Source organism: Anas acuta, chromosome 1, assembly GCF_963932015.1.
Source record: "Anas acuta chromosome 1, bAnaAcu1.1, whole genome shotgun sequence".
Lineage (NCBI taxonomy): Eukaryota > Metazoa > Chordata > Aves > Anseriformes > Anatidae > Anas > Anas acuta.
The window spans coordinates 164,175,559-164,202,309 of NC_088979.1; the positions used below are offsets into that span (position 1 = coordinate 164,175,559).

At 36.0% G+C, this 26,751-nt stretch overlaps 1 protein-coding gene across 9 annotated transcripts in view; it reads right to left on the reverse strand.

Annotated features, from left to right (window-relative positions):
- Positions 1–26,751, reverse strand: part of NAV3 (neuron navigator 3) — a 271,226-nt gene that overhangs the window by 89,927 nt on the left and 154,548 nt on the right. For 6 of the 9 annotated variants that reach the window (XM_068669119.1, XM_068669118.1, XM_068669125.1 and 3 more), the window contains exons 10-12: positions 21,406–21,514; positions 20,628–21,011; positions 16,804–16,923 (exon numbers count right to left, since the gene is read on the reverse strand). In XM_068669119.1, the coding sequence (XP_068525220.1) occupies positions 16,804–16,923; positions 20,628–21,011; positions 21,406–21,514 (613 nt within the window). Of the gene's footprint in view, positions 1–10,804; positions 10,826–16,803; positions 16,924–20,627; positions 21,012–21,405; positions 21,515–26,751 lie in introns of all 9 variants that reach the window. The other 3 variants (XM_068669117.1, XM_068669120.1, XM_068669122.1) reach the window with 1 other exon arrangement.

The following is a 26,751-nucleotide window of genomic DNA, read 5'->3' on the forward strand; positions in this document are numbered from 1 at the left end:
ATTGAGAAAATTAAAAAAAATAAGTGACATAGTATTAAGCAAGGAACTTCAGACTTTTGCCCAACTTGTCTGTTCAATTGGGAGTTAATGTTCGTTTTTATGTTTTATTATTTATTTATAGGTAAAGCAATTAAACCAAGGTAGCGTGAAATAGAGCATACCTACTTAATACCAATTCCATCAATTCTGTATTGTGTTTCGTATAATTATGGGCTGAAAGACAGATGAATGTTTGCTATTTTGTATTAGCTAAACAGTGGAAAGATGTTCTTTTTATGCAGAGGCAAAGACAACCCACATCACAGTAATTTTCTTGCCTTGTTCTCTGATTATTCTGTTAGAAGGTCTCCTATTTATTAAGGCCCAAAGCACCTACACAAAGAATATGTCTTAAACCCAGGAGTGTTCACCATTTTGTAAAAACACTGCAAAACATACATATATATATATATATATATATATATATATATATATTTATTTATTTTTTTTTTTTTTCCCTGAGAAAGCAAAGTTAACTTGTCATTTAAATTACACAAGGGGAAACATGCATCCAAAATGGCTGGTAGCTACGAGGAAGGTACACAGTTTATTTGGAACCTATCACATTTTTATATTAAAAAATGAAATCGTTCTTAAGCTTTGAACTTGAATGTCAAAGTCTATGACTCAGCAAACTTCTGCTGAGAAGGTAATAAGACCTCTGGATAGCTGGGTTTATGCCAAAATCTCAGTCAGGGTGATAAGGGGAGCTGCTTTAATAAATCACTGCCAGAACAGCAGCCAATCACCATGGATCCATCCCCAGGATCCTGAAGCATTCTCATCTCCCGTAAATGTCATCTTGAGTTAAAGCCAGAATGGACCAAAAAGCAGGGCTACTTCTTGGCTGAAGCTACATAAGAAAAGATGAAAACCAAACCAAAATTAATGAAAAAATAAACAAAGGAAAATAAAAGAATCCTTCATCAGCTTGAAAGCTTCAGAAAGATGTAAGAGTGTACATCTCCTCTAGCCTATGACTTACTCCAGTTAGACTCCCAGGATTGTCACTAACCACCATTCCCAGTAGGTCACTAACATAAAGCTGGAGATGGCCTCAAATGGCTTCAACATTTGAAAAACAAACAAAAATAGCCGTTCATTAAAAATAAATCCTTTCCCTCTTTCTATACTAATAGATGATGGCAACACTTAAGCTGGAGAGCAGACTAGCAAGTCAGAGATGAAATACAAACATAACTGCAAACAACTTGAAAGCAAAAACACTTGAAGCCTGTTGCAATTAACAAAACCCCTGGCAGTTTAGGAGATGTTGTCCTCCTCCCATGTCTCAGCCTTCTTGGCTGTCTCATTTGTTACCATCCACATTGCAAAGCTGAAGTAATTTATTTGAATGTTCCACATCAGTAGCATTCATCAGGATGTAAAAGGCTTCTTTCCAAACTGAATACTGGCAACAGCTTTCTATTACTTTTTCTTATTTTTGCCTATTTGTCCTGTCTTCAAACTCCCAGCCAGTGTTCAGCACAGAGTGCAGTATTACACAAGTAAGCATACCAGAATGAATGTGAGTGTGGCAAGCCCAGCATAAGAGGTTGAAAGAGAAGCTGGAAAAAATACAACGCTGTTGAAACCAGTACACTGGACAAACATGAGACCATGAAATCAAACCTAAAAAGGAAGGGCAATTGCATAAGGCTGAATACAAGTTTCATACATGTAACTGGACATCAAAAATACATTCTCATATTTACTGAAGAAAGTGAGGGATGAAACAGTGAACTTCAATTTCAGAATAGTACCATCTCTGAGCTATAATCCTACCATGAAAAATGCAGTGGTGATAAATTTAAAATGAGGTGATGACTATGGGAATACGTAAAAGAAAGCACTAGCTAACTACTGGGTAACTCATGCAATCAAATATATATCAAGGCAAATCAGAGTTTATTTTGAAGTATAATCTATCCTTCAGAAAGGTGGGACTACCTTTATTATTAATAAGATTAATATTCCTTTCTTTTATAAAAAGGGAAAAAAAAACAGCAATGGTGAATATAAGAATAAACATCTTAATGAAAGGAGCAGGAAAAAAAATCTTCAAAAACAAACAAATAAACAAAAACATACAAAAAAAAAAGGAAAAAAAAAACACTACCAGAGTACAGGAAAGCTGGTTAAACCTAAAAGACACCCCGCGAGGTATAATGGAATTCAATACTGCTTCAGAAGAAGAATGCAAGAAGAAAGAAATGACCAGTGTGATTTTAAAGTTCGAAGGTTAAAGATGTCCTTTCTTGTAAAATGAAAAAGGGGAGGAAACCAATTAAATAAGATGGCTTCAGCTGAGTCTTGCAGGAGAGAGATAAGGCCTGAGAAGAAGCATTGTGAAGTAACGCCATCCAAATGGGAATACAGAAGGCTTTTATAAAAATATCAGAGGAAAAAAACTAGCAGTAGAAAGAAGAACCCATTAATGAAGGGTGTATTTTAAATTAGTAGTAACTCAGAAATAATGGAGATAATGCCTTTCCTTTAAGAAATCCCTGTTTAACCAGAGAAATTAAAACTCTGGCAAAAATTTGGCTTTAAAAAATCCTTGCTTTATCAGTGATTTTTTTTTTTTCCTATGATCTTTCTAAACTTTAGAGAAAAACAGCAGACAGAACAACTTCATGGAGAAATATTAATATACGTTAACTTTCAGGAAATATATGAATGATTCCTTGTGTTCTCATCCAACACATTATTTTGTGTTTGCCAAAAAGAAGCCAATTAACAATAAAAATATATATACATACTCAGTAACAAAAAAAAAAAAAAGCCTTATGCTTGTTCAACTGGTGCAAAATTAAAGGAATCTGAGCATATAAAGTGAAACAATGTGTAAAGCACACTGATCCTACAAGTACTAAATCTCACTACATACCTACCACACATTCATTTATTTATTTGTATTCAGTAGTTACTGCTACATATTTCTGTAGTGCCTCAGCTATCAGCTTCATGAAATTTTACTGAAATCATAATATGAAGCCAATTGATTCCTAGGATTTGCACAAAGTCTTGATGGAATTGGCACACAGACTTTGTTACAAATTGGAAACTAAATATTTATTAGAGAACTTAGAAAGTACAGCAGAGAGAAAAACAGTACTTTTTTGCTACTACAAAGAACTATTCTGAAGTACTAGGCTGATAAATATCTTTTCTGACATAATATAGCACTCCTTTATCTAGTATTTAATATAGGTTTTCTTCTATCTCATTTATCTGGCTAAAAATTTGCACATTCATATATTGCAGGTTAAATTCCCTCATTCATCCCAATTGTACCTTGACAACATCAATACCTCCAGGCCACACCAGGATTTTCATAGCCTGAGGGCAAATGGAAGTTACCAGAATGATTTTTGTAATTGATTTAAATTAATCAAATTGTTCTTGAGTGACCGTTTGGCTATGTGCAATATCTGGCAATAGCTAGAGCATGAAGCTGAGAGAACCACACCACCTCTGCTGGGTTTTTAGGTCACTGAGCTGCTGCCAGAATTGCAGGGACTCCTAGGGCTCTCTCTGTACCTGGCCAACCTCCTCTGCAACAAAGGGCCGAGAATATTCCACTAAAATAATCTGTTGCTTCCGTGCCAAAAACAGAGACAACAGAAATACTTGCATTCTTTTCATCCATACAAAATCATTTCAGAGCATCCTGGCTGAATTGGATAAGGATGTTGCGTGCTGCTTCTTTTTCCTGGCATACTAAGAGCCAAGGCAGCCCCATAGGCATATGTGACACTATACTTGTCATGGAACATATGCTCTTGGGAATAGTGTTCTCTTCAGTATCCTTTTAATATCTTGTATGCAGAGCCTCGGGAGTTTTCTTTAGAAGAACTTAGAAGGTGTTAAGGAGACACATGGTAATTTTCCTTTGGTACGTAATTAGCAACACAGTTTGCCTGTTCTTCATGATGAAGTCACTTCTCTGCTGTGCCTTTAGGAGCCTCCTGCTCTGGATTCAGCCAGGCCAACATCTCGCTTTCTGGCTGCCCTTTTCACATATGTTCCTTTTGAAAAATTGCTCAGGAAAGTACTAAGTCATTCTGAATACTCTCTGGCTAACTGTAAAGAAAATTTAGAGTGTGCTAACAATCTTTTTTGGGAAGTTTTTAATGGCAAATAGTCCTGCTTGTATGCACTGGAGACCCACAAGAAAGCCAACTACACGGGGGGCCCAGTGTAGGAGCTGCTCCATCTTTTTTAGGGGAGCCAAGTACTAAAATACGTATAATAAATGTTAGGCTAATTAATTATATCACAGACCCATGATATACTCATGAGACTGTCACAGCAAAAATACACACACATCTTCTAAAATCATAGTGGTTCAACAGACTGGCTTTTATTCTACCAGGAACAGAAAAAGACACAGAAACACAGTACGATTTGTGTCTAATTGAGTTTCCTTAAAGAGTGAAGGCTTTCTTTGACATATATATTAATCTACAAATTTCTCCTGAGGGAATTCTACAGGGTCAAATGAAAAGAGAATTTCATTTTTTCAATTTGCTAAATCTACAGTCTACAATTTAAGCATCCAGATTTTGAATCTAATCATGTACCGTTCAGGAAGACCTGACCACACATATGGCATAACCTCTACATTATGGCACACTGTTGCAAACAGTTTTTTTTGAAACTTTTTTTTTTTTTTTGAAATATATTTGGAGATGACATAGGAAACCACTGGGGAAGATTCATTTGTTTTTAAGATCAGTCAGGTGTATTTCTGTTTGCCTAAAAGATCAACAGCAAACATGTAAAATCCTAACACTGTCCTCTGAAAACTATTTTATTTAGTGTTGTGACCTTCACGGTGCAAGCAATAGTAAAATTACCAGAGTGATTACAGTTCTCATTTTTAAAAATGAAAATGATCTTACTTATTTCTACTAAATTTTCTTGCTTTTTCCTTTTTAGAGCTTATTTGTTTCCTGATGCCTGGGCTCACACGTTAAAATAAAAATCCTACAAATCCAGTTGTGGCATACTTAAGTTGGGTTCACCTTTCCTAGGATTTATAATGGGCTATTACCTAGAAAAATGCAACCGAGACACCAGGAACTATTACCTCAAAAAAACATGAACTGTCATTTTAACAACAAGGTGTTTTCTCAGCAACCAGTAACACAAATGGATGGCAAAATCTCCTAAAAATTGAGGTAGAGTTCCTAATTAATCTCCTCTCAAATATAGGAATTATTTTACATTACCTTTACATTGTCCTTTTTTTCTGTGCTGTACTATATGAGTGAAATCTCTTCATTGCACTGATAATTAATCTTTGTTTTTAAGACATTGTCCTAAAACATCACAGCTGACAGAGATGAAGAAAAGATACTTCATATCCTCTGTGTATTTTCCTCAAGCAGGGGACTGATGGGAGGCAGCCTGGTTAGCTGTGTAGTACAGGGTAGTCACTAAACTTTTCTAGTACATTTTACAGAAGTTCCTTTCAAGGCTTAAATGAATATTTGGATATATGTCATTATGCTTCTTCCTCTAATGGTACCTACTATACAGGCAGGGTGGGGACAGAGGCTGGAAAAGCAAAAGACACACTTCAAAGCCAGCTTTATGAAGAACACTCACTTTGCAAAAAGACCATCAACAAAACAATCTGAGCTCCCTTTGGTTAGATATTTATAAGAAGTTGCAGCTTGAAAAGTGTTGATAGCAATTTGACATCATAATTACCTATGTCATGACCACAGCTGTGAACCCAGAAGTGAATTTCTGATTTCTTGAAAGAGAAGCTCAAAACCCTTACTCCTTAGACAATTCAATTCTTAGTGAAATGAATGCAGTGGTTGGTGTTTTTTTTTTTGTTTGTTTGTTTGTTTGTTTTTTTCTGTTTTCATGGAGGAAAGACAACAGCTAAAGTTTTCAGAATGGGGCATGGCAAAGAAAGTGCTTGCCATGTTTCTGAAGCTTCAGGAGAACAAATATCATTTACAAAGCACTACATTATTCAGTTCCCCCTTCTATCAATGCCACGACCAGTGAGAGAAATAGGGCTTTTGTCTAGGAAGTAGTAATGATTCTGTAAGTGCTAGCCAAGGCCACTAACGACCAATACTGCACAAAGTATTGTTGACCTTCAGTATTGCGCTGGGTTGTACCAGATATCTGCAGCATATCCAAGAAATAACCCCAAAGAAGCAATCCAAAATTAATAAACTCTCTATTGTAAATTGTCTGTGATGGAGGCTGCTACTACTGCCCACACTGGAAATCTGCAGAAATGGAGTCTGATTTCTTGAAGTTCGCTTACCACTACTCAGGAATTCAATGACACACTACAATGACACTCATATACAAAGTCCAGTCTTAAAATTTCCTACACTGCCAATCCAATAGAATCATTCCAAAATAATATTTGATGGGTAATATTTTGGAAAACAGGACTAATGAAAATCTAGTTGGACTTTTTGCTTTCATAATTTATCTGGTAGGCTTTAAATTAACATTGTTGACATATTTTATTTTGAATAAACAAAAAGATTATTTTTCCTACATGGTTTGCCACTGAGTTTATCCATTTTATATTCACCCATTTCTCAAGAGTATTTTTGTATCATTAATTTAAGTAATTAAAGAGAGAGAAAGATGTACAAAACAGGATATCATAAATTTCTATCCTGAACAAAAGGAAAATACTTGTAAAATAAAGCCAATTCAGTGTTTTTGTTTGTTTGTTTGCTTGTCTGTTTGTTTTTATTGTTTGTTTTGTTTTGTTTCTTTTTAAGTTTCAAAAGATTTAGGTCACACATGACATACTAAAGCAATTCTTTTCATGAAGGGGAAGGATTGCAACTCAAAGAGGAAAAAGAATAACTCTTTGAAGTTAAAGAAACATGCTGAATATTTCAATAGCTTTGCTGTACAGAAGCTGGTTTTCCTAACATAGAGCAATTCTAAAACCCCTTGGAAGGCAATTCCTTCCACTACAGGATGACCTCTGGATGACAGTATGTCACATCATCAGCTATGGCTGATGTAAATACGTATAGGTGTGTCACTTCGCTACAGTGATCCAGTAGAATTTCTTTTATGTTAAATGAAAGAAACAAACAAATACAAAACTTAAAATGAAAAAAAAAAATATTCAGAACGAGGGAGTTTCATCTTAACCACATAAACTAAAAGCTATCTGTCTATGCTGCTGGTACAGTCAATAAAAGGAGATAAGAGCCTCCAGATGGTGGTTCACGAGTCATGAAGATTATACACCTTTATTGATCACTTGCCTCTCAAAAAGCATTATATTTCCTCGTTAACCCAGACACAGACCATTCAATACATCTTGTCTACTTTGGCGTTTGAATCTGGCAATAAGTATCTCATAGAAAGACCAAGACTTGATTTGAAAAATTAAGTCAATCCTCATGGCTTTTTTCCTAAAGTTCATGATCTTGCTACTAAAATTGTACCTGAATTTTTAATTTAAATTAACACATTTTTAGATTTCAAGCAATGGCTATCAGTATTAGTCTGTTTACAAATGACCAGTTGGAAGATACGTAATACATAATATTTTCTCTCTCTGCAGTCTCTTTTCAAGAACACTGTTCAAATCCTATCAATTTGAAATATCGTATTTTCACTTTTTAGTTAGTATACTGATGGACTGGTAAAAATTGTACCTTATTATCATATAAAAGAATTTAACATGTATAATTAAGATTTATTCCTAAACAAAACACCTTCAGGAATGAAAAATGCATGATCTGTCAATTATTTTACTTCCCAGGGCAACACAATTATTTTCAAAGCTACATATGCTTTTAAGTTTCAGTAAAGCAATTCTTACTTTCCCGAATTTACCTACACAGTAGTTAATAGGTTTAGCAGCCATTTTACATTCTGTCCTGCAGTGTGAAACAGATCTAAAGCATCATACATCCCAAAGAAATATATAAGAAAATTTAAGACACTGGATATTAAGGTTGATGCACACAGGTACCAGATTAAAAGATTATTTGTTCAGGTAAGTCTTAATTAGGAAAAGCTATTATTTTAATTTCATTAAAATATTTTAGATTATTCAGTCCATTAAGCAGGCTTGAATTATAACTATATTGTATCCTTTTGTACAAAGCTTAATTTGCAAACTGCATTGAGGGTTCCACTCTTCAGTTTATACATCTGATTCTGCTTAAATTGTTATGACAATCTTTTGTTTACAAAGGAAATCTTTGAAGACTTAATATTTTAACAATTAGATACAGATGAGATTAGTGCTGTAACTTCAAAAGAAAACAAACTCCAAGCACATTGCTGCACAAAACACTTCCCTGTAAGCAGCTGAGGCTGTCACCAGGGACTCAAGGAGGGGCAGGAAGGCTCCGCAATGGCACTCAATGAACAGATTGAAAAGGGAGGATAGTCTTTGCCTCTCCCCATCAAAAGAAAACTCAGGGGTGACATAGTTAAGATTTATAAGTAAAATGTTGATACAAGCAAACTGAGGGACTTTTTTTTTTTTTTTTAAGATAAAGGTTAACACATGCTTCACTGTGCAGCAGGCGTTATGCAGCAAGGGGTATTCTCTGTCCTGGCTGGTAGCTTTGCTACCACGATGCATCCTTTCCAGCTTTTCCTTCATGCTCTCTCCTTTTGAACAGACAGCTTACAGGGATGAAAGCCCATTTCTTTCTCTGGAAATTAAAAGGCTCCCACATTTTTATTTTAATTTTTTTAACCTGTCCAACTTTAGACATATCCTTCTTTTCATTTTATGTGATCATAAACAGCCCATGACTAGATTTCAGCTGGATTCCAGTCTCCTTTTCTAGCCACTAATGATGAAGCTACCTTGCAATGCAATTGCCAATACAAAATTAATTTAACATCATACTAGGTCAGAGAGCTTTACTGCTTTGCTCTAAGAGCAGCACACTGAAAGGGAAAGGGTCAAATCCTTGTGTTTTCTCTCTGCTGTACTGTAAGCATCCCCATAACTGAAGTGGCAAATACGCGCTCACATCCTTAAGACGCTATACTTAATTTAACTTTATCCTTCCTTTCACCTGCCTGTTTTGTCCAACTGCCAACCAGGTGGAACAGCAAATGTACAAAAAAACAGCAGAAGTCAGAGCAGATCATTATGTCCCTTTCTCATTACCTCCTCTGGGTGCAAATAGTGCTCTCTTTTTTGTTTCTCATCATTTTAGAGTTCTGCTGAAGCTGCCAAATCCAAATGTGCTTTAAAGTGAACTTACACCTAATAAATTGAAAGCGACTGATTTCTATAATGTTTCAAAAGAATTGGTTTCTATGAAAGTGCTAATGGGAACATTCTCGTAATTCTTATGTTTTGTTTGCCAAACACGCATATATATGCGTACCAAGAAGTACCTCAATCTATTTAAGTAGCTATCATAAAAAACAGTTCTTCAATAAATGACTTAAGTAGTAAAGAAGAATAGCTTACTCCACAAAGAAGGAGGTCTCTCTGAGGCAATTTATAACAAAAGACAACTTATTGATCACAGAACACTGCATTTCCAATACTAAATCCTCAAAATCACAATTTTTATATTCAGTTTCATGAAGCATGCCTAAAACATGCCATGTTTGTTAATGTTAGGACTGTAATATCAATTGCACCTATTTTATTGTACATTTCAGTATGATTTTGATTTTTTAAATAGGTATGCAGGAGAATAAAATTATAATATTATTTCCTCCAGCCATCAACCAAATTAAGACATTTGAAATAACTTCATATGTTTCTCGACTTGAAGACTCTAATATGCATCACACAAGAGATTTTAATTCTTTAATTTTACATTTCAGCCTAGGGTATTTTGGGTAATGATTTAAATCTTGCTACCCATATATTTTTCTAACACAAGGGAGGCTTGTTAGTCTTTGCTGACAGCGGAGAAGTAGTGAACCAAAATGATGCTACTGAAACTGTGAAGTGCATTTTAGGTAGTTGTTTTTAAATATACTGATACTCTCTTCAGAAGTAGATTACAATCAAAATAAACCATCTGCATTTTTCCTGAAGGGAAGTATAGCAATCTGCTACAATATATTAAGTCCAGCCTCACTTCAAATAACTTTGAAGTACGTAAACCAAACTTTGAGATAAGCAGAAATAAAGAATGCAAATAGACTGCATGACATTAATACACAGCTCCACACAGCCCACTTTGAAGAAGTAGATTTGTGAGAAAGTTAAATGCATCACCTGCAAACAGACACCCTTCAGTTTAATGACCCTACAGCAAATTACAATGTAATTCACTTCCATTCCTTCTAAGTCTAAAAACTTACTTCCATGATTTCCTTTTCATAAAACCAAAATAAGTTGATATTGTGTCCTTTTCTGTCACTTGACAAAAAAATGAATAAGATAAAACTTTATTTGTCATTCATTTCACATAATCACTTGCAGCTCATTCTTGTTTTAAAGTAAACATCTGTCATGCACTGTTCTTGCCTTTTCTGAATGTCATTCCTTATGTTTGCTGGATGCAAATAAATATTTCTGCAGACATGATGTTGCAGGATCATGACAGTTTAACATACTAATGACAGCATGCTAACAACGCAGTTTGTTTATGTTACTGATATTAATAAAAATATCTGAACCTAAAAACTTACACAGCTGTTAAATGTTTCTTTGTTTTGGTTTGTGTTTCTGTGAGCAATTTCCATAGATATTTAAAGCAAACAAGGAATGGGGAAACCTTACAAAATTACATCAAAGTCCAGTTGTTCTGCTTACCTTATATTGTCCAAATCCTTACTTTTGGAAGCATGATCAGAAATAAAGTCATACTCAATTCAAATGCAATTCTTTCTATATTAATAACGCTGTACAAAATCATATTACTGAGAATTTAACTTTTCATTATGCCTTATAAAAGACGGAATTTATTCTCAAAGGGTCCTGAATACTTAAAGACATAATGAGCCAAAAAGCCTGGAGCGCTCCTTTTGACATAATTATTCTACTCTGCATGCATGGATACACACATATTTATGCTTTAGGTAGTTAAATTTAGCATCCTTAGTTTGAAGAAAAATAATAAGAAAATCAGATACACATTGAAATAGATACTTCTCACTAGAAACTTTTCTTGATAGTCTAACAGATGCCAAAATGAGGAAGGATTTACATCAGAGATTACAAAAATGCAGGATCATTTGAGAATAATAAAAGTAAATGGTGGGAAATGTTAACAGTAACAGCTGTGAAAAGAAATTATGGAAGATTAAAAGTATAGAAGAGAGCAACAATAGTAAAAACGGAGTTTTAAATTTAAATTGCTCCACAAGAGACATTTTTTAATTATGCTTTCTTGAGATATTTGAGTAATAATTGCAAAAACAGTGAGATATAGACATTTATAATTATTTCACTATCCTAAGAATCTACTAATACCATCAAATACCAGCCAGGAGAATTACAGCAGATCACACGACTGGATGAACCAAGGTAATATTAAGCTTTATAATGACTTTTTTTTTTTTTGAGTTTGAACCCCAGAACAGCAATCCCAGGCATCCTTTGTGCTGAAGACAGGTGCAGCAAAGGTATAGCAAACCTCCCACAGCAAAACTGATTTATAGCAAAACTCCATTTTGACCAAGAAGGTCATAGAGGGCGAGCAGTGTATATATCAATTTTATGTCCTATTATTTATTATTTCATAACTACAGGACAAATATTTGTATAATTGCCATCGACACGTATTCCCAGAGCTGAATACAGCTAAAATGTTGGGAGATGGAGGGCTGAATGTGTGCACACAGTAGCGACCGTTTATAAATATAAGGACTATAGATAGTCCTTTATCTATAGTAAATTCTGGAAGCAGTAAAATGAACAGGTAATGGTTGCAACATAGTAAAACAGTGATCACATCAACACCAAACTGCAGGGACACATAGCAGAGCAAATTGTTAGCACAGTACTGAAACACATGGCATTACACAAAAGTAACAGGAGAGGAAAATAAAGTATGCTGGTCCACTGAACATTATCCCAAAGGGTCCAATTCCAAATACCACCAGCAATTCCACTGTACTGCCAAAACTTTCCAGTACAAGAATAGGCATCTTATTATATTATGATTTTAAGTTTGTCTTCATGATCTCTCTCAGCCTTTTCTGATACTACGATGAAACAGGGCTCTCGGTTCAATATCCCAATGTTCCTTTTCCAGAAGTACTATATTCCAGCTCAAGGTTCATCTACTCAGATAAACACCGGAAGAAGACATATAGTCATTCATGCAGGAAGTTAGTTAATAAATTACAGACAAAATCTGGAATTATTTTATTATAATTATAATTAATAATGTATTATGGTGATTATGGTTTGGCTGAGAACAAACAGGCCATCCTGAGTGAATCTGAGATAACTGCCAAATCTTCTGCACATGTGACAGATGGTAGAAGCATTTTAAAAACTCCCTGTGCACAAGAACTCTGAAACCATACAAATGGAGCTCGGATTCGATGCAAGAGCAAAGCAGCTGAAGCAGGTAATAAAAGCAATAAAAGCACACTAAGCAGCACAAGTACCTGTACAGCTTTGGGCTTTGTCCAAAAAGAAAAAAAAGGTGAAAATAATGGTGTGGTGCAGTCAAGAGGTGTGAAGGGAAAGTGATTGCACGACTTATATTTACTGTTGTGAGAGATACAGTGTGTTAAATTTGACAGGTATAGGGTATGGAAGGACAACCTGGTTGAACTCAGTGGATCTACATTACCTTCTCAAAAGGGCTTCATTAGACTTGCTTAACAGTTTTTATGGACAATGCAGGGTGGTTTGGACTGATTGCAACTAACTTTTCAATAAACTTTACTCTTTCCAAGAACATAATTCATTCTGTGTGCTTATGTTTAATCTCTTTTGGCTCATCTTACTTTGAAAAAGGTTTTGAACTACAAGAATGTTCCTCAAATACTCCCTCTAAGAGTCCCGGAGGGCAAATTCTAGAGTGTAGAGCAGGAAGACAGAACAGTAAATGAAAAGTAATATGCCACTGAGAATTCGCCCAACCACATCTCTGCTGCAAACAATGCATCTTGTTCTATAACTAATTTCTTTTGGTATCTGAAGCAAGGTAACTCACAAGGAAGAGGCATTTATAGACAAAAAGTGTCCAAATTAAAATATATATATATCAAAAGAACGATATAGCCATTGACATCTGATGCCACCAGCATCCCTTCATCCTTTCACTTAACCATTACAATTCTTTCCCCAGAACAAGCAACTATGCTGCATTCCTTTCTATAACAATATGCTTTCCAGAGCAGTATGCAAGCAACACTCAAGCCTTAGCTTATGTTGCATTCACGTATTTAACTTTTTAATGAAGTTGTTCAAAGGGCAATTCAATACTATTATTTGGATGAGCTCTTTCAGGCTACATAAGGAGATCCTTGAACACTTCACTTTCTGACATTCAGCAAAGAAGAAATGCAGGTGCCATCAGAAATTAGTTGAGAGTGGAATGAAGCTGGGGACCTGACTGTCTTTTTACACTGGTACCATGCCCTTAATTTTAACGAATTATTCCTGATTTATCCATGAAATGAGAATCACACTGAAAAACTATATTTTCCAGAAATGGCATTAGAGGTATCATCAGCCCACCCATCTTAAGAGTACTGTACCTCCAGATCACAAAAATAAAAAAAAAAGGTTGTAAAAAAGCTGTAATTTAGGTTGTCAGAGAAAACCTAAGTTTAATTTTCATGAAGAACATGAAGCTGCTGTCAGCAAAAGTTGCTGGCTCTATTGATGGACAGACAGCTTCTCTCCTTGGGTGCCTGTTAATGTAAATCAGATATTTGAGGCTTATAATTTATTTTATCCCTGCACAGAGATGCCATCAGAATCCTTTACAACAGAAAGGCCTGGGAAAATCATGCCAATAACGAAAATGACTTATAATAATGACACTATGGAGAAAATGCATATGTCCTTGTCATATCTACAGGGCTGGCAGAAATGAGAATAATGCTCTTCCACAGAAGTTCATCATGCTAATAGCAAGGAATACCTTGAAACCCTGACAACTCCTTTTTTTTTTTTTTTTTCTTTGAGTAAAAAGCTAATATATAAAATGATACATGGGATAAGATGAAATCTCAGGTACCCACATTGTTGTGAAGGATCAAAACATCTCCTGACAAACAAACAAAGAATCTCAGCAATCTCTGCACTGCTTTTTTTGACACCTGATATCGTATCATAAATTTGACACATTTTGGTGAAGATCAGGATAAACAATTTCCTTCTCTTAAGTGACCTAGAACATTTTTTCTTTGTGACCCATTTTGGCAAAGATGCGTTTTGCTGTCATCAGAACTCATAAAAATTCTTGAGTTTTTCCCACTTCCTAAACACCTTCTTGCTGCTTCAAGGAATAGCATACACTTATACACACACACACACAAAAGTGTCAAGCACCATTAAGGTTGCAAAAATCAAGCACTGAAAAGTCAGAAAATGCTAGAATTCTGTAATCCATAATTTAAATCTGTCAAGCCTGTGCATTATGATAAAGTTTTTAATTACATGATAGCACATAGTATGTTCCATGGCACACAGTTCAGAGGTCCAGAAAAGCACAGGCTTTCATTCTTTGTAGAAAGGAAAACAGTCATTACAAGGTAAATCCCACTTCACGTCCATAATTGACTTTAAGCTCAGAAATGGTGCTGGGGCTCATTCATGCAGTTTGCTAATGTCAAGAGCAGTACGAGAATGTACAGTGAAGATAGCATATATGTAGATTTTAGTTGTTGAGATCAAATAAATAGTTAATGAATACGAATGAATTACAATTTCTAAAAGCCTTGTGTCTTGCATAACATTGGCCAACTTTTCACTAAGGACCCAAAATAGCCCCCTGACAAATTTGAAGTCCCTGCTTCAAAATGTAGCAAGCGACAGACTCAGAGATGATAGACAGAAACACAGTAGCTTTTGGCATAACATTTTTAGCCAATCTGACAAAGCTATAAACAAACCAAAACAGATTTATGTACTGGGAAATGCTGGATAAGCTCATTAATTTAGAGATGATAGCCTATATGTAGCTTCACGTGCAAAACATGTAAGTAGACACACTATAGAACAAATTAACACGTTACTAAATAACACATTGAAGCAAAGCAAACACAAAGGTTTTGAGTGGCACTCAGGGTTTGAGGAATATGAAGAAAATTTTAAAATCTCTAAATTTGGACTTCCTTTTTTTCCAGAGAAAATATGTGTAGTTTGAAATATGTGTGTGAATATTTTAAGGTAGAAAGTGCTCTAACAAATTCACATTTCAGGTGAAAAAAAGGCATACAGAAACAAACAAACAAAAAAACTATATTAACAACATTCCCTGTCTTTAATTATATGATTCCCAAACTCCAAATTTTCTACCATCTCTCCCACTTTAAGCTTAAGGTTCTTGTTCTCACATACAGAGCTCCACAAAGGTCCCTCCTGCCCACATCTCATTTCTCATTTCCTCCTTCTGTTACTGCCTGACTTCCATCCAAATTATTTTCTTAAACGCCTACTAACACTTGCTCTGGTCTTTGCATCATGTCATTACTTACATTTCAAATAACCAACCCAAACTATCTAAAATTGACTTTTTTCTGCAGGTTAACAAATGCTAATAAGTCAGCTAAACTACCACTCTCCTCCCCTTCCCCCCCCCCCCCCCCTTTTTTTTTTTTAAGTAATTGGAATCTCTAGATGAAAATTACCTTCTATGTCCCAATGCACTGCATGTTTGATTAATGATGACTATATCTGACTCACATCACAGGTATGTTTTCACCTTTTTCACTGGAAAACTGTGAGAAATGAAAGTAACATCATACCTAGATTATTATCCCAGAACTTCTTCAAATAATTTGCCAGGTTTGTAAAACCAAAGCTGCTCCACAAACCTTTTGTCCTTTCCTCATTAAACACATTGATTTTAAAAAGATGGGACTGAAATCAAACCCCTAAAACTCAAGAATGCCAAATTTCACAGCTGCTGCTTATTTTTGTGATGGTCTTACCAAAACCTAAGAGCTGACAGCTCTAAATTCTGCAAAAGTAGGGCTATGGATTTGTATTCCTCAGAGATGGACACAAGCCACCAAATATGAATCTACTTTCAGCTCAAGGAAAAGAAACAGAAAACCCTTGTCTAATCTGCAGAAATGGGAGTATATTTTTATGCTCCCACCTACATATACATGTATGAGGGCATGATAGTGTTATCTCTTTTCACACTGCGTAAACAGTGGAATATAAACCCCACTTATCGCTTCCCACTGCTCATGAGCAAAACAGGCAGAAAACAAGGCTCTCGTTCCAACCAATCCCAAACATATGTTCTGACCCACTTCATCAGGCTCTCTGCTGCCTAGGGACTGTGTGTCCCTATGATCATCTACTGACAAGCAACCCATAAAAATCATGAGTCAAGACTGCAGGCAAGGTCTCAGCTCCTCAGTATTTTCTCTCACATATTCAATAATAAATTCTTCCTCTAATTCCCCTTTCTTTGTGAGAAATTTGCTTTTTCCCTGCCCATTGTGGTATTTGGAATATTCAGTGGTCACAAATCTAGCAGTCTTTGAAGCACTTTGAAGTGCTTTCTCTTGCTGTTCCTTATGAACAGAACAGTGATATATTAGCAGGTATGAAGGATGAAAAATATCTAGAAAGCTCAGACAGCTTTTTACTAGGAAAAGCACCGTTACCTGTCTGCATCCACAGTCACGTCATGAACTCCTCTCTGAATGACATCTCGAGAAGCAGCTAGGTCTGGTATTCGGTTCAGACTTCTCGTATATAGGTTGAGTCCTCCATCTGTCATGTACCTGAAAATAAATGTGTGGTCAATCAGTGGGAAATACAGCCATCTGCCAAACATGTTTCACTCTAAAGTTAATGGACTGTGGAATTCAGATGTTTAAAGTAAGGGCTGCCCTGTTGGATGGTAGACTTATATTAAATATTCTCAGCTTATGTACCCAGTGCAGGGAGATCAGGTATATGCTCATTTTCTGGGATCATTTACCTTCTTCTGTGAAGGCTTGTATGGAAACCTGCTTTGCTAAAATATATTTATTATTTGCCAAAATAAATTTATTTACATTTGAGGACTGAAGCCCTCAAATTACCTTCATACATTTTAAGTACATTGTAAGTGCTGCGGTCTTATCAAAGAACAGGACTAGATGAAAAAAAGCGTAACTCTAACAGAACACAAACAAATATATAAAACCATCCATCTAAATGGGAATAGAAATTGAGAACCTAAATCCACAGTCCCTACTGGGATACAATTGCTTATATATGAAGATAGATGCTGCTGAAGCCCTTACAATGGTATTTAAGAATCTGTTTCTACCTGTGTTCCCCTTTCTTGATTCTTACCACTTCACATTACAGTAAATGACTAATGAATTCAACAGTGAGAAGAGTGCTGCTTACTCACTAGAGAACCATTAAAAGATGCTGAATTTCAAGCAGCAGCAATAATTTATGGAATGTCTACCTACAGTTTAGTTAGCTCTGTGAGCTGTTTAAATTGGTGCTTATAACTGAGCAGTACCATGAGCCTGTCCCACTCTCAAGATCTTTCCGTTATTTTCTTAAAGAACCTTGCATTAAACTGTCTTTCCTCATAGGTTCCTGTTTTAGTGTGTTTTTTGTTTGTTTGTTTTTTCCTGCTCTCTTGCTCTTTTTTGATAACTGAAAAATGTTGGCATACCCCAGCAAGCCTACTTTTCATTTGTGAAAAAAGAAAATTTACAGGCTTAGTGAAAAAAGCACGGTCCCATTGCTGGAAGGATGGTGAAAATGATCTACCGGAGTTCATTCCCAACTAAAACAATCTTTAACACAAGTTCTCCTAGAACCACGAAATGATGCCCTTCAAATCCATCCTTCATCCGAAATCTGTGTCCAAGTACACAAACACTTAACTTCAGTAATTCCACACAGAATCTGAAGCACAGGCCAAGGCACACAAGCACTATTGGTGCTCCAGATGTTGTTTTGGCCCTCGCCCTGCAGTTCCTTCTGGAGATGATTTAATTTAAATCAACTGATCTTTCTGTCCAAGAGACTGCAGGACTAATACAGCAGTTCAGGAGCATCCATCACCATACCCACAATGTGGGGCATGTGAACTGGTCCAGATTTGGAGTGCAAAGATGTGGTAGGCAAGATCTGTGAGACAGCAAAAGCCTGGGACTACATTGTGTCCTGGATGGCAATCTGGATGAAGGTAACCTCACATGCATTAAAACACAAAGGGTTGATTTGTTTATTTTTAACTAAACTCTAAGGTATTTTATCTGCTAGTAAAATCTGGCCTGCAGTTCAAAAAGGGATTTCTGAAACTGTGAAATCTGGAGTCTGTAGACAATAACTTCATATTTGTCTTCAAATGTTAAAAAATATATATATATCAATCTTGCACACTAGTTTTATTCTTTTAGTAAAGACAAAATTTATAGCTTTTGAGAGATTATTTAGCAGGGGTGAATTATGCACTAGATTCCAAGGCTCTTAAATTGCATATTAAACTTGGCCATGGTGTGAATGCAATCCAGTCTATACAGATTTTATCCTCTATAAATAAGGCCTGAATGGAGAGACTTAGCAAGTGCAACAGGCATTCCTCACACTAATTTCTAATTACTGCTGCATTCCTGTCCCCAGGTATTTAAAGTACTTAAACTGAAAATGGAAGAGGAATAAAGGAGATAAGACTTTACATGCCTCAATGAATCCCGAATTTTCAGACCTTATTAACTTGTTTTTAACATTTACCACACCTAAGAATGTTAACTGAGCACATTGTAACTTACTGTCTATTGAGTCATCCTTATTACTGATGCAAAGAAAAGTCACACAGCAAGATGACTATATTCATTCTCCAAAGTGATAAGCTAATTAATACAATTCATCAGGCACTGCAAAGGACTCCCCCCTCCCCTTTTTTCTTTCTTTCTTTTTTTTTTTTTTAATAAACCCATGCATCCATTAACAGCAGAATTTATATTTTCTTTATGATTAAAGGTATTCAGACATTAAAGTATTACATTTTCAATATAACTTTTCTCTGTTTCTGCATTGTAGACAAGTGATTCTGACCTCTTACTCCTTGTTTTCTTAATTGCACTGTGTTTTCTAGCACACATGAATATGGCATCCTACTTGACAGCTACTAATGCTGTGCTGAACAGTTGATAAGCTTATCAGCACTCCTTCATTTACAGATCATTGAGACAGTGCACCAAGGAGACAGACGTCTTTGCTTTCTTTATAGTTATGGACTTTCTAGAGATCTGTCTTTGGATGCTGCTTGAGGTGATACAATACTCTAGACAGAGGTTGGAACACAAACTTAGATTTGTTTTTAGGAATGCATCATAATTCATCAACCACCATTCTTTAATCATAGCTATACTTCACATAATTCATCAACCACCATTCTTTAATCATAGCTATACTTCAAAATAAAAGATTAGATTGACAGCAGGAGTCCTAAACATGTACAGAGCCAAGCAGTGCAGTGTGACATAGCCATGGTCTCAGTGGGACTTCTGTTCAAGCCAATGTTACCTCAGACACCTAGGATCCTTGAGATGCCAACACAATCTCCACTCAAATAATGTTTTTGGAAGCACTGAACAGTAATTTAAGTAAATTTTTTTTTTTTTTAATGATCCTTTAGAACTTTTAACTCACATAGGAGTGAATAATCATGTTAATATGATCAACATAAGAATTGTTAAATAGTAATTTGAAACTTTTTTTTTCTGTTATCTCAACATAAAGGGCCTATACTAGATATATATACAGATCAACTGTAAACTTAACCATCAACAAATATAAATAATTAAAACAACAACAACAAAGTTCATTTTACAGAGGAAACTCAACTTCCCCATGAAAAAAGTACTCCCTCTCACTATCACAGGGAATACAGTATGCCAAAGGCAATCAGTAGGCAAATAAAAATGAAAAAAATTGTTACTCTTCCTCCTGGTAAGCTAGGACAGGAACTGATCTATTGTATCAAAAGACATTCCACCAGCTCAGATGTTATGCACAGTTGAAAAACTGAGGTAGCTGTTTAGAACACAGAATATACTAGACAGTGTCTAACGTAGTAACAGTGAAAGTCAGGCCTGTCCCCAACTGCTTTTCATTAGCTGCATCCAATACCATATCTATCATCTCAAATAAAACAAAAATACTGACAGGTGACCCATCTCAGACCAATCGGAGCAAAATGATGGTTTACCAGATAATTATGAAATTCCTAAATGAAATACCTGTGCTCTTATTAAAGTTCATCAGAAAGTCATATTGATGTGAAAGGAGAAGACTTGAATTTGAAGGCAGGCGAGAACATCATTGGCCGTTTAGGGGGTTAATTTTATTATTTTTAATATGTACATTTCTATGTGGCATCCATAATGCTTCGACGTGTGCCATAATTTATCAGGAAAACCCTAATTAACTTGCCAATGACACGTATTTTCAAATGGAAGAAAGTGCTTACCCACTATTGATGTCATCAGTTCTAAGACTCTTCCCAAGAATGTCTCCATCACTCATGTAGCCACCAGCGTCAACTTCAGAGGACATGTCCAAATCACTACCTCCCTTCTCACTCATGTCAATCTGAGAGATATTTCCAAGGCGAGAAACTGCTGCTCGGCGAAGCGGGGTGGTATACATGAATCGAGAAGGGTCTGTGTGTATGAAGCGACTCGCGCTGCTGCGAGGATAACCAGCACCCAAGGATGGGGCATCTCCTGCCTGCAGCCGAGGGCTGGCCTGCCCTAACCTCCAAGTCACTGGGGTGGACCGGCTTGTCAAGCTTGGTATGCTTCTTCCATTCACCTCAGTTGTCACAGTGCTGTCAAAAGTTGTCTCCAACGTGCTGCCAATGCAAAATGGAGAAGTCAGTGAACTGTGCTTTCTCTCTTCCTGAGAAAGAAGGAAAAGCAAAGGCTGGAAAATTGTGTGTGTCTGTCTGTCTGTATGCGCACACATGTTTGGGTATATAACAACCTTCACTTATAAAAGAACCTAAAATAAATTTTAAACGTTTTAAGGAGATGTATAGGAAGCAACATGCATTTTTGTGAATGATTGTATAAGACACTGACAAAAAAAAAGTACATTACAGACATTTTTAAGAGATTGAGGGACTCTAGAAAACAACATGTGTGGTGTCGTAGTTAATTTTCCCTTACAAATCTGTAATTCATACAGCAAGTAATAATGCTCTTCTATAGACCACATTTTTAGCAGTCTACACATAAGCAATATACCTGTGGCTTATCTGGGTCCCTCTAAGGCTGGACATAGTTTCTTCCAAATTCTGTCTCAGGTCTGCTATATTCTTTACAGTTCTCATTCTTCTTGTTTCAGGGTCTTCCCCTGGAAGAAACCAACAAAAGCAGCATACATCTCAGTGCATGCAAACATATAAAGTTGAATACAGTGCATGTATGTGTTCACAGCTGAGAAAACACACATATGACTGTAAATATCTCTGTAATAAAACACATATCCACCTATAAATAGAATTCGGTATGTAAAAAACTACACTGAAGAGAGCCCTAGTAATGAATCCCTGATAGGGCCCAAATCTGTTAATGAAACTCAGATTTATAGTGTTGGGATTTTTATCCGCTGCAATCACGGCACAATGCAGCCTCAGACCACTTGATACATTACACACACCCTTTTTACTCCTTGACATTTTACATGTCTTGGTAAGAAATAAAGCCACAGTAAATCTGTGTCTGGAAAGAACTGGGATGACTGTTACAACAGCTCTTCAGTATGCACTTAACATCCAGGCTATTTCAGAGTACTCTAAGTTGGGCACCTAATAAAGCATCTTTCCTGAACTGAAGGAGGAGATAATGTTTTACTTGAGATAAAACTCAGAACACTCCAAACACATGCATCATTTATACAATTACAGAATTTAGCTTTCTTTGGGAATCCACTGTGACAATTTAGTCTGGTTTTCTGAAAAGAAGAGCCCACAAAACTTCACCTGAGACATCCTGAGTCATGTATATTTCATGCAATCACAAATATATACATGTATATACATATATCATGTTAGAAATTCATAATCCTGAAAGAAGCATACATATATAAAGATTTTGAAGATAAAGAAATGCATCTTTTCTAGCATATTCATATATCAAGGAATATTAATTCAGTCTTCTTTTGTAGAATTAGGGAATTTCAAAACAAAAACTGTGACAAAGTAACTGATTTATTCTAGCTGTGTCCCATATATGTTGCATGAAAGAAGGCTAGCAAGAAGCATTATTATTATAGTTATGTGTACAATGCTCAACATGATGTGTAAATTTCTTTTCAACTCCATCAATGAAACATTTCAAGTCATATCTCACCTTGCTAATCTTACTGCTAATTCTCAAAAGTTATCATTAATAATGATGATGTGCAATCACTAAACATATCTGCAATATTTAACTCTATATTCCAGCACTCCCATCCAGAGCAAGCTTCTAAGTTATTTACAACATTGAGAAATTGTTTCATCTTTGAACACATCTGTCATGAGTGAAATTAAACTCACTTTTTCACCATCACTTGTGAAGTTAAACTCAACATCATACAAAAATCAAGATCAGAATTCCAAGCACAGGCAAAATACCATATAGCACTATAGTATTACACTATTGTAAAACATAAAACACAAATGAAGATATACATCTTCAAGTTACTGTATTTTTTATTCTGTTGCAATCCTTCTTTCTTCCATGTTTGTGTGTAAATTTAAACAAGTATAAATTCAACTAAGGTGATGTCTCTGAGGAAAAGCATTGTTTACCACACAAATGACAGATAGGGAATATCAGGGGACAAGAGAACTGGGGAATAGTCAAGGTATTCTAGAAATGTTAAAAAAAAAAAAAAAGTCCAAAGGTCCTACAGAAACAAATTCTAATAAAACAAAGTATCTAAATGCAATCTCTGTTTGAGGGCAAGGGTTAAACATACTAAGGTTAAATTGCAGCAGAAACACAAGCATTGGTTTAGCATAGGTTTACAATAAGAACGTTTAATATAGACAGTGACATTTATTTCAAATATAAAGGAGAACCTGCAGAAGCAAATGGTATTTGAACAATGGTTCACTTAAGCTTTTTCAATTTTGAATTTTGAGGTCTTTGAGCTCTTTGACAAACTGAATTGCTACTGTACCTTCCCCTCCAGCCCAGCCTTGTGATTGCCTGATCACTGTGCAGGTACTTATAGAAAATCTCAGCTCTTGGCAGTACATGGAAAGAAGTTATTCCATACAGATTCCATATACACTTTCTGTCTTCCTTGATAGGCCAAGGATGCATGGTACTAGTCAACATACTCTGCAGTGGTGGTTCAATGTCAAGCTAGCTTTGGCAGCAATGCTGTTTGAGGTTTTCCCCACCACTGTCTATGCCTCCTGTCCTCCTTGCTGCATCCAGAAGTCCTTCAGGAAATGCTGTTAGACTGTTTTATTGCTCTGAATCAATTATCCTATGGTTTCATGGTCAAACAGTCCATAAAGCTCTGGGTTGGCAGCAATGGAACTGACAGTGTGGGTAGGGACAAATGGTGATACAGCCCCAACCCTGTTGCCAAACTCTCTATCTTGTCAAGGCACACCCTGACAGTATGACCATCCACAAAATTTTGCTCCGTAAAATAAGATGTCTGTGTGCATTTTCACATGTAATACCTCGAAGGAGGCAAATGTTCACAGTCAGACTGAAATTACCCCTCTTGCTCCTGTTTCAAGACAGGCGTGTACTCAGCCAATCACCTTGCCATGCATGTACATGCATGGATCCCATATGCTATTTACAGAAGTTTCTACACCATTCTGGAAACCCCCATGGGGCAGAAGCTTGGTACCAAGGCTGTGCTGGAAACCATTTAATCCTGTTAGATTGAGCCTGCTGTTGGTAACTCACACAGTTCCAAGGCAGACTGTCCATGACTACCTCCATGCAGTTGCCTATGGTGTGCTCAGTTCCTCACTGTCATGGCATTACCCCTCCAACAAATGCACTCAAATTCACTTTCAGGAGAGGTGCACATTATCATCCTGCCACAATACCTGTATGGGGGACACCCAAGACCTACTAACCTGCCCTTCCTCAAACCCGAGGTGAAACAGTAGCTTGCATACAAGGTATAAACCAATATTCTTTTGAAAGACAAGTTTCAGGGTGTTGAGCAGGCAGAATTAAGGCAAAACAACCATTTGCCTCCATACTTATTAGAGGAACTAAATATAATCCATATGTGGAGTGACTTTGCCTTTTCCTTCCTGTTTATCTTTGCCAGTTGTCCTTTGTTGTATGTTAACACTGCAAATTCTTGCAGCAAAAATGACAGCAACTGTCTTTTTTAATATATATTGCACAATAACTAGCATAACAAAGCCTTAAGGTATAATTGCAATACCAATAATAATAATAATAAATAGGTACATATATATGGCAAACTGACAAAATATGTTTTCAGAGAGAATAATGTTTCATCTTTAGACAAATAACACCATAAAAAGTAGCACTCCTCTATCTTAGAAAGGTGGGAATTTTGACGTCTAATCTCTTGATCTCTCAGTAACACAAGGGGTAATTTCAAAACCATTCCACTACATTTTTTTTCCAAAAAATATTACTGGAATTTTATGATCTTGAAATACTATATGGTACTATGTACAAAATACTAATTACCGTAACTATTAAGTGTTTTTCAAAATAACTGTTCTTTTTCCTTTCCCTTTTTCTCTTATTATTTTTCCTTTCCCTTTTTCTCTTAAGGCTATATTGATAGGGTTATGATGTACCACAGATTAATAAGTCAGAAAGTATAAACAATTGAACGTGATGCTTGAGAAATTTTCTGCACTGAGTGCAAGACCCTCAGACCTGACTTGCACCTGATGTTACCTACATTTTCAGGACAGCACTGTGGCTCCTCACATACATCAAGCCTTCTTCAACAGGACTATAGAGATGAAGAATACACACATCATTCTGAAAGCCAGATACATCTTGTCTGCCAGAAGAGACACTATGGTGCTTATTGCAGCAGGATTGAGGCTCATTGTATGGGTTCAAAGGGAACCCAGACTCTCCTCAACACCCTCTTATAGCAAAAAGCACTACCATCATACAGTGTACCCTTATTTGCAGGCACTCATATATCAGAAATGGCTTGTTATCTCAAGTGACTCTGTTTTGCATATTGAAGAAAATTCATTCTATTTGATGCATAGAGAGGATGGGATAAGAAAGACTAAAACTAGGGCACCATGAAACTTTCTTTCAGAATTCCATTCCTCTTACAAGAAAGTCTGATGTAAATATTTTACTGACCCCATGACATATAATCTGCTCAATCACTTGTAGTTTCATCATTTGTGTTAGACATAACCATTCCAAACTATTGTCCCCAAATTCCTTCTTATAAGCAGTGAAACACTACAGGTTCTCTCAGTAAATTTCTAGAGAAGATACTCCTTTTTTTTTTTTTTTTCCTTTTTTTTCTTTTGTGTGAGGTACATACACAGGAAATCAAAAATAAACATCTTACAGAAATCACTAATCACCTAGGTTAAACTTTTACATTCAACATTCTGAAGCTTACCCATAATTGCACATTTAAGAATAACGTTCATGATCATTTTAATACTTTCATGCATGTAATTACAGCCCAAAGCAGAAAATGAGAGGATAATAATTCCATTAATTCTGTGATGTTCACAAAAGAATTTACAAACAATAACCAGCTCCCCAGAGAATTGTTTGCTCTTAGACATTAACTCCACTCACAAAGTAGAGTACCCATATTAGTCTGCATGTGGGGAAACTGAGGCTCACGAGAGAACAGGGATTTGTTCTGTGACACAGCTGATGAGGAGCAGAAGGTGGAGAGCTCAGCTGTCTTTGCTAACAGTAATCTCTACAAGAAACCCTTTCTAGCACAAAACTGTAGCCTAATATAGTTTAAAGGTAGACATAAAAAGAGAATACTTGTTTCTTTGTTATTTAGAGATGATAGCTTTTGAAATTACATGTAGAGCAAAAATTTTATCCTGAATTTAAACACTCTCAGGGCTAACACATCCACCAGAAAAGAACCTCCAGGCTAGACATGCTATATAACCTTGGAAAAGCAAGCAGACACTTCAACCATTTGACTGGCTGAAGAACAAAGCTTTGGAAATGAACACTTTGAGCACTCTTACAAAGGACTGAGAGATGAAAAGTAAAGCCAGTAACACAGAAGCCTTTTGAAGCATCTATGACACTGGACTTCAAATGATCACTGGCATGTACTGATACAGCTGAACTGTGAAACCATGGCACTAACAATTCCACATATATGGATGAAATTATCAGCAGAGGGAAAGGGAAAGCAATAATGGACAGTTTGTAGGTAGGCCAAGACATTTTCTATCTAAACCAAACCTTGAATTTGAGATTACAATTTAAAATTCATGAGGATGAATGTCATGAAAATTAAATTATTTTACAGTGAACTAATAGTACCTAAGTGTTTTACCTTATTTTTTCAAACAGCTTAAGAAAACTCACTCAATTATTCACACACAATTACTGTCCATGCAC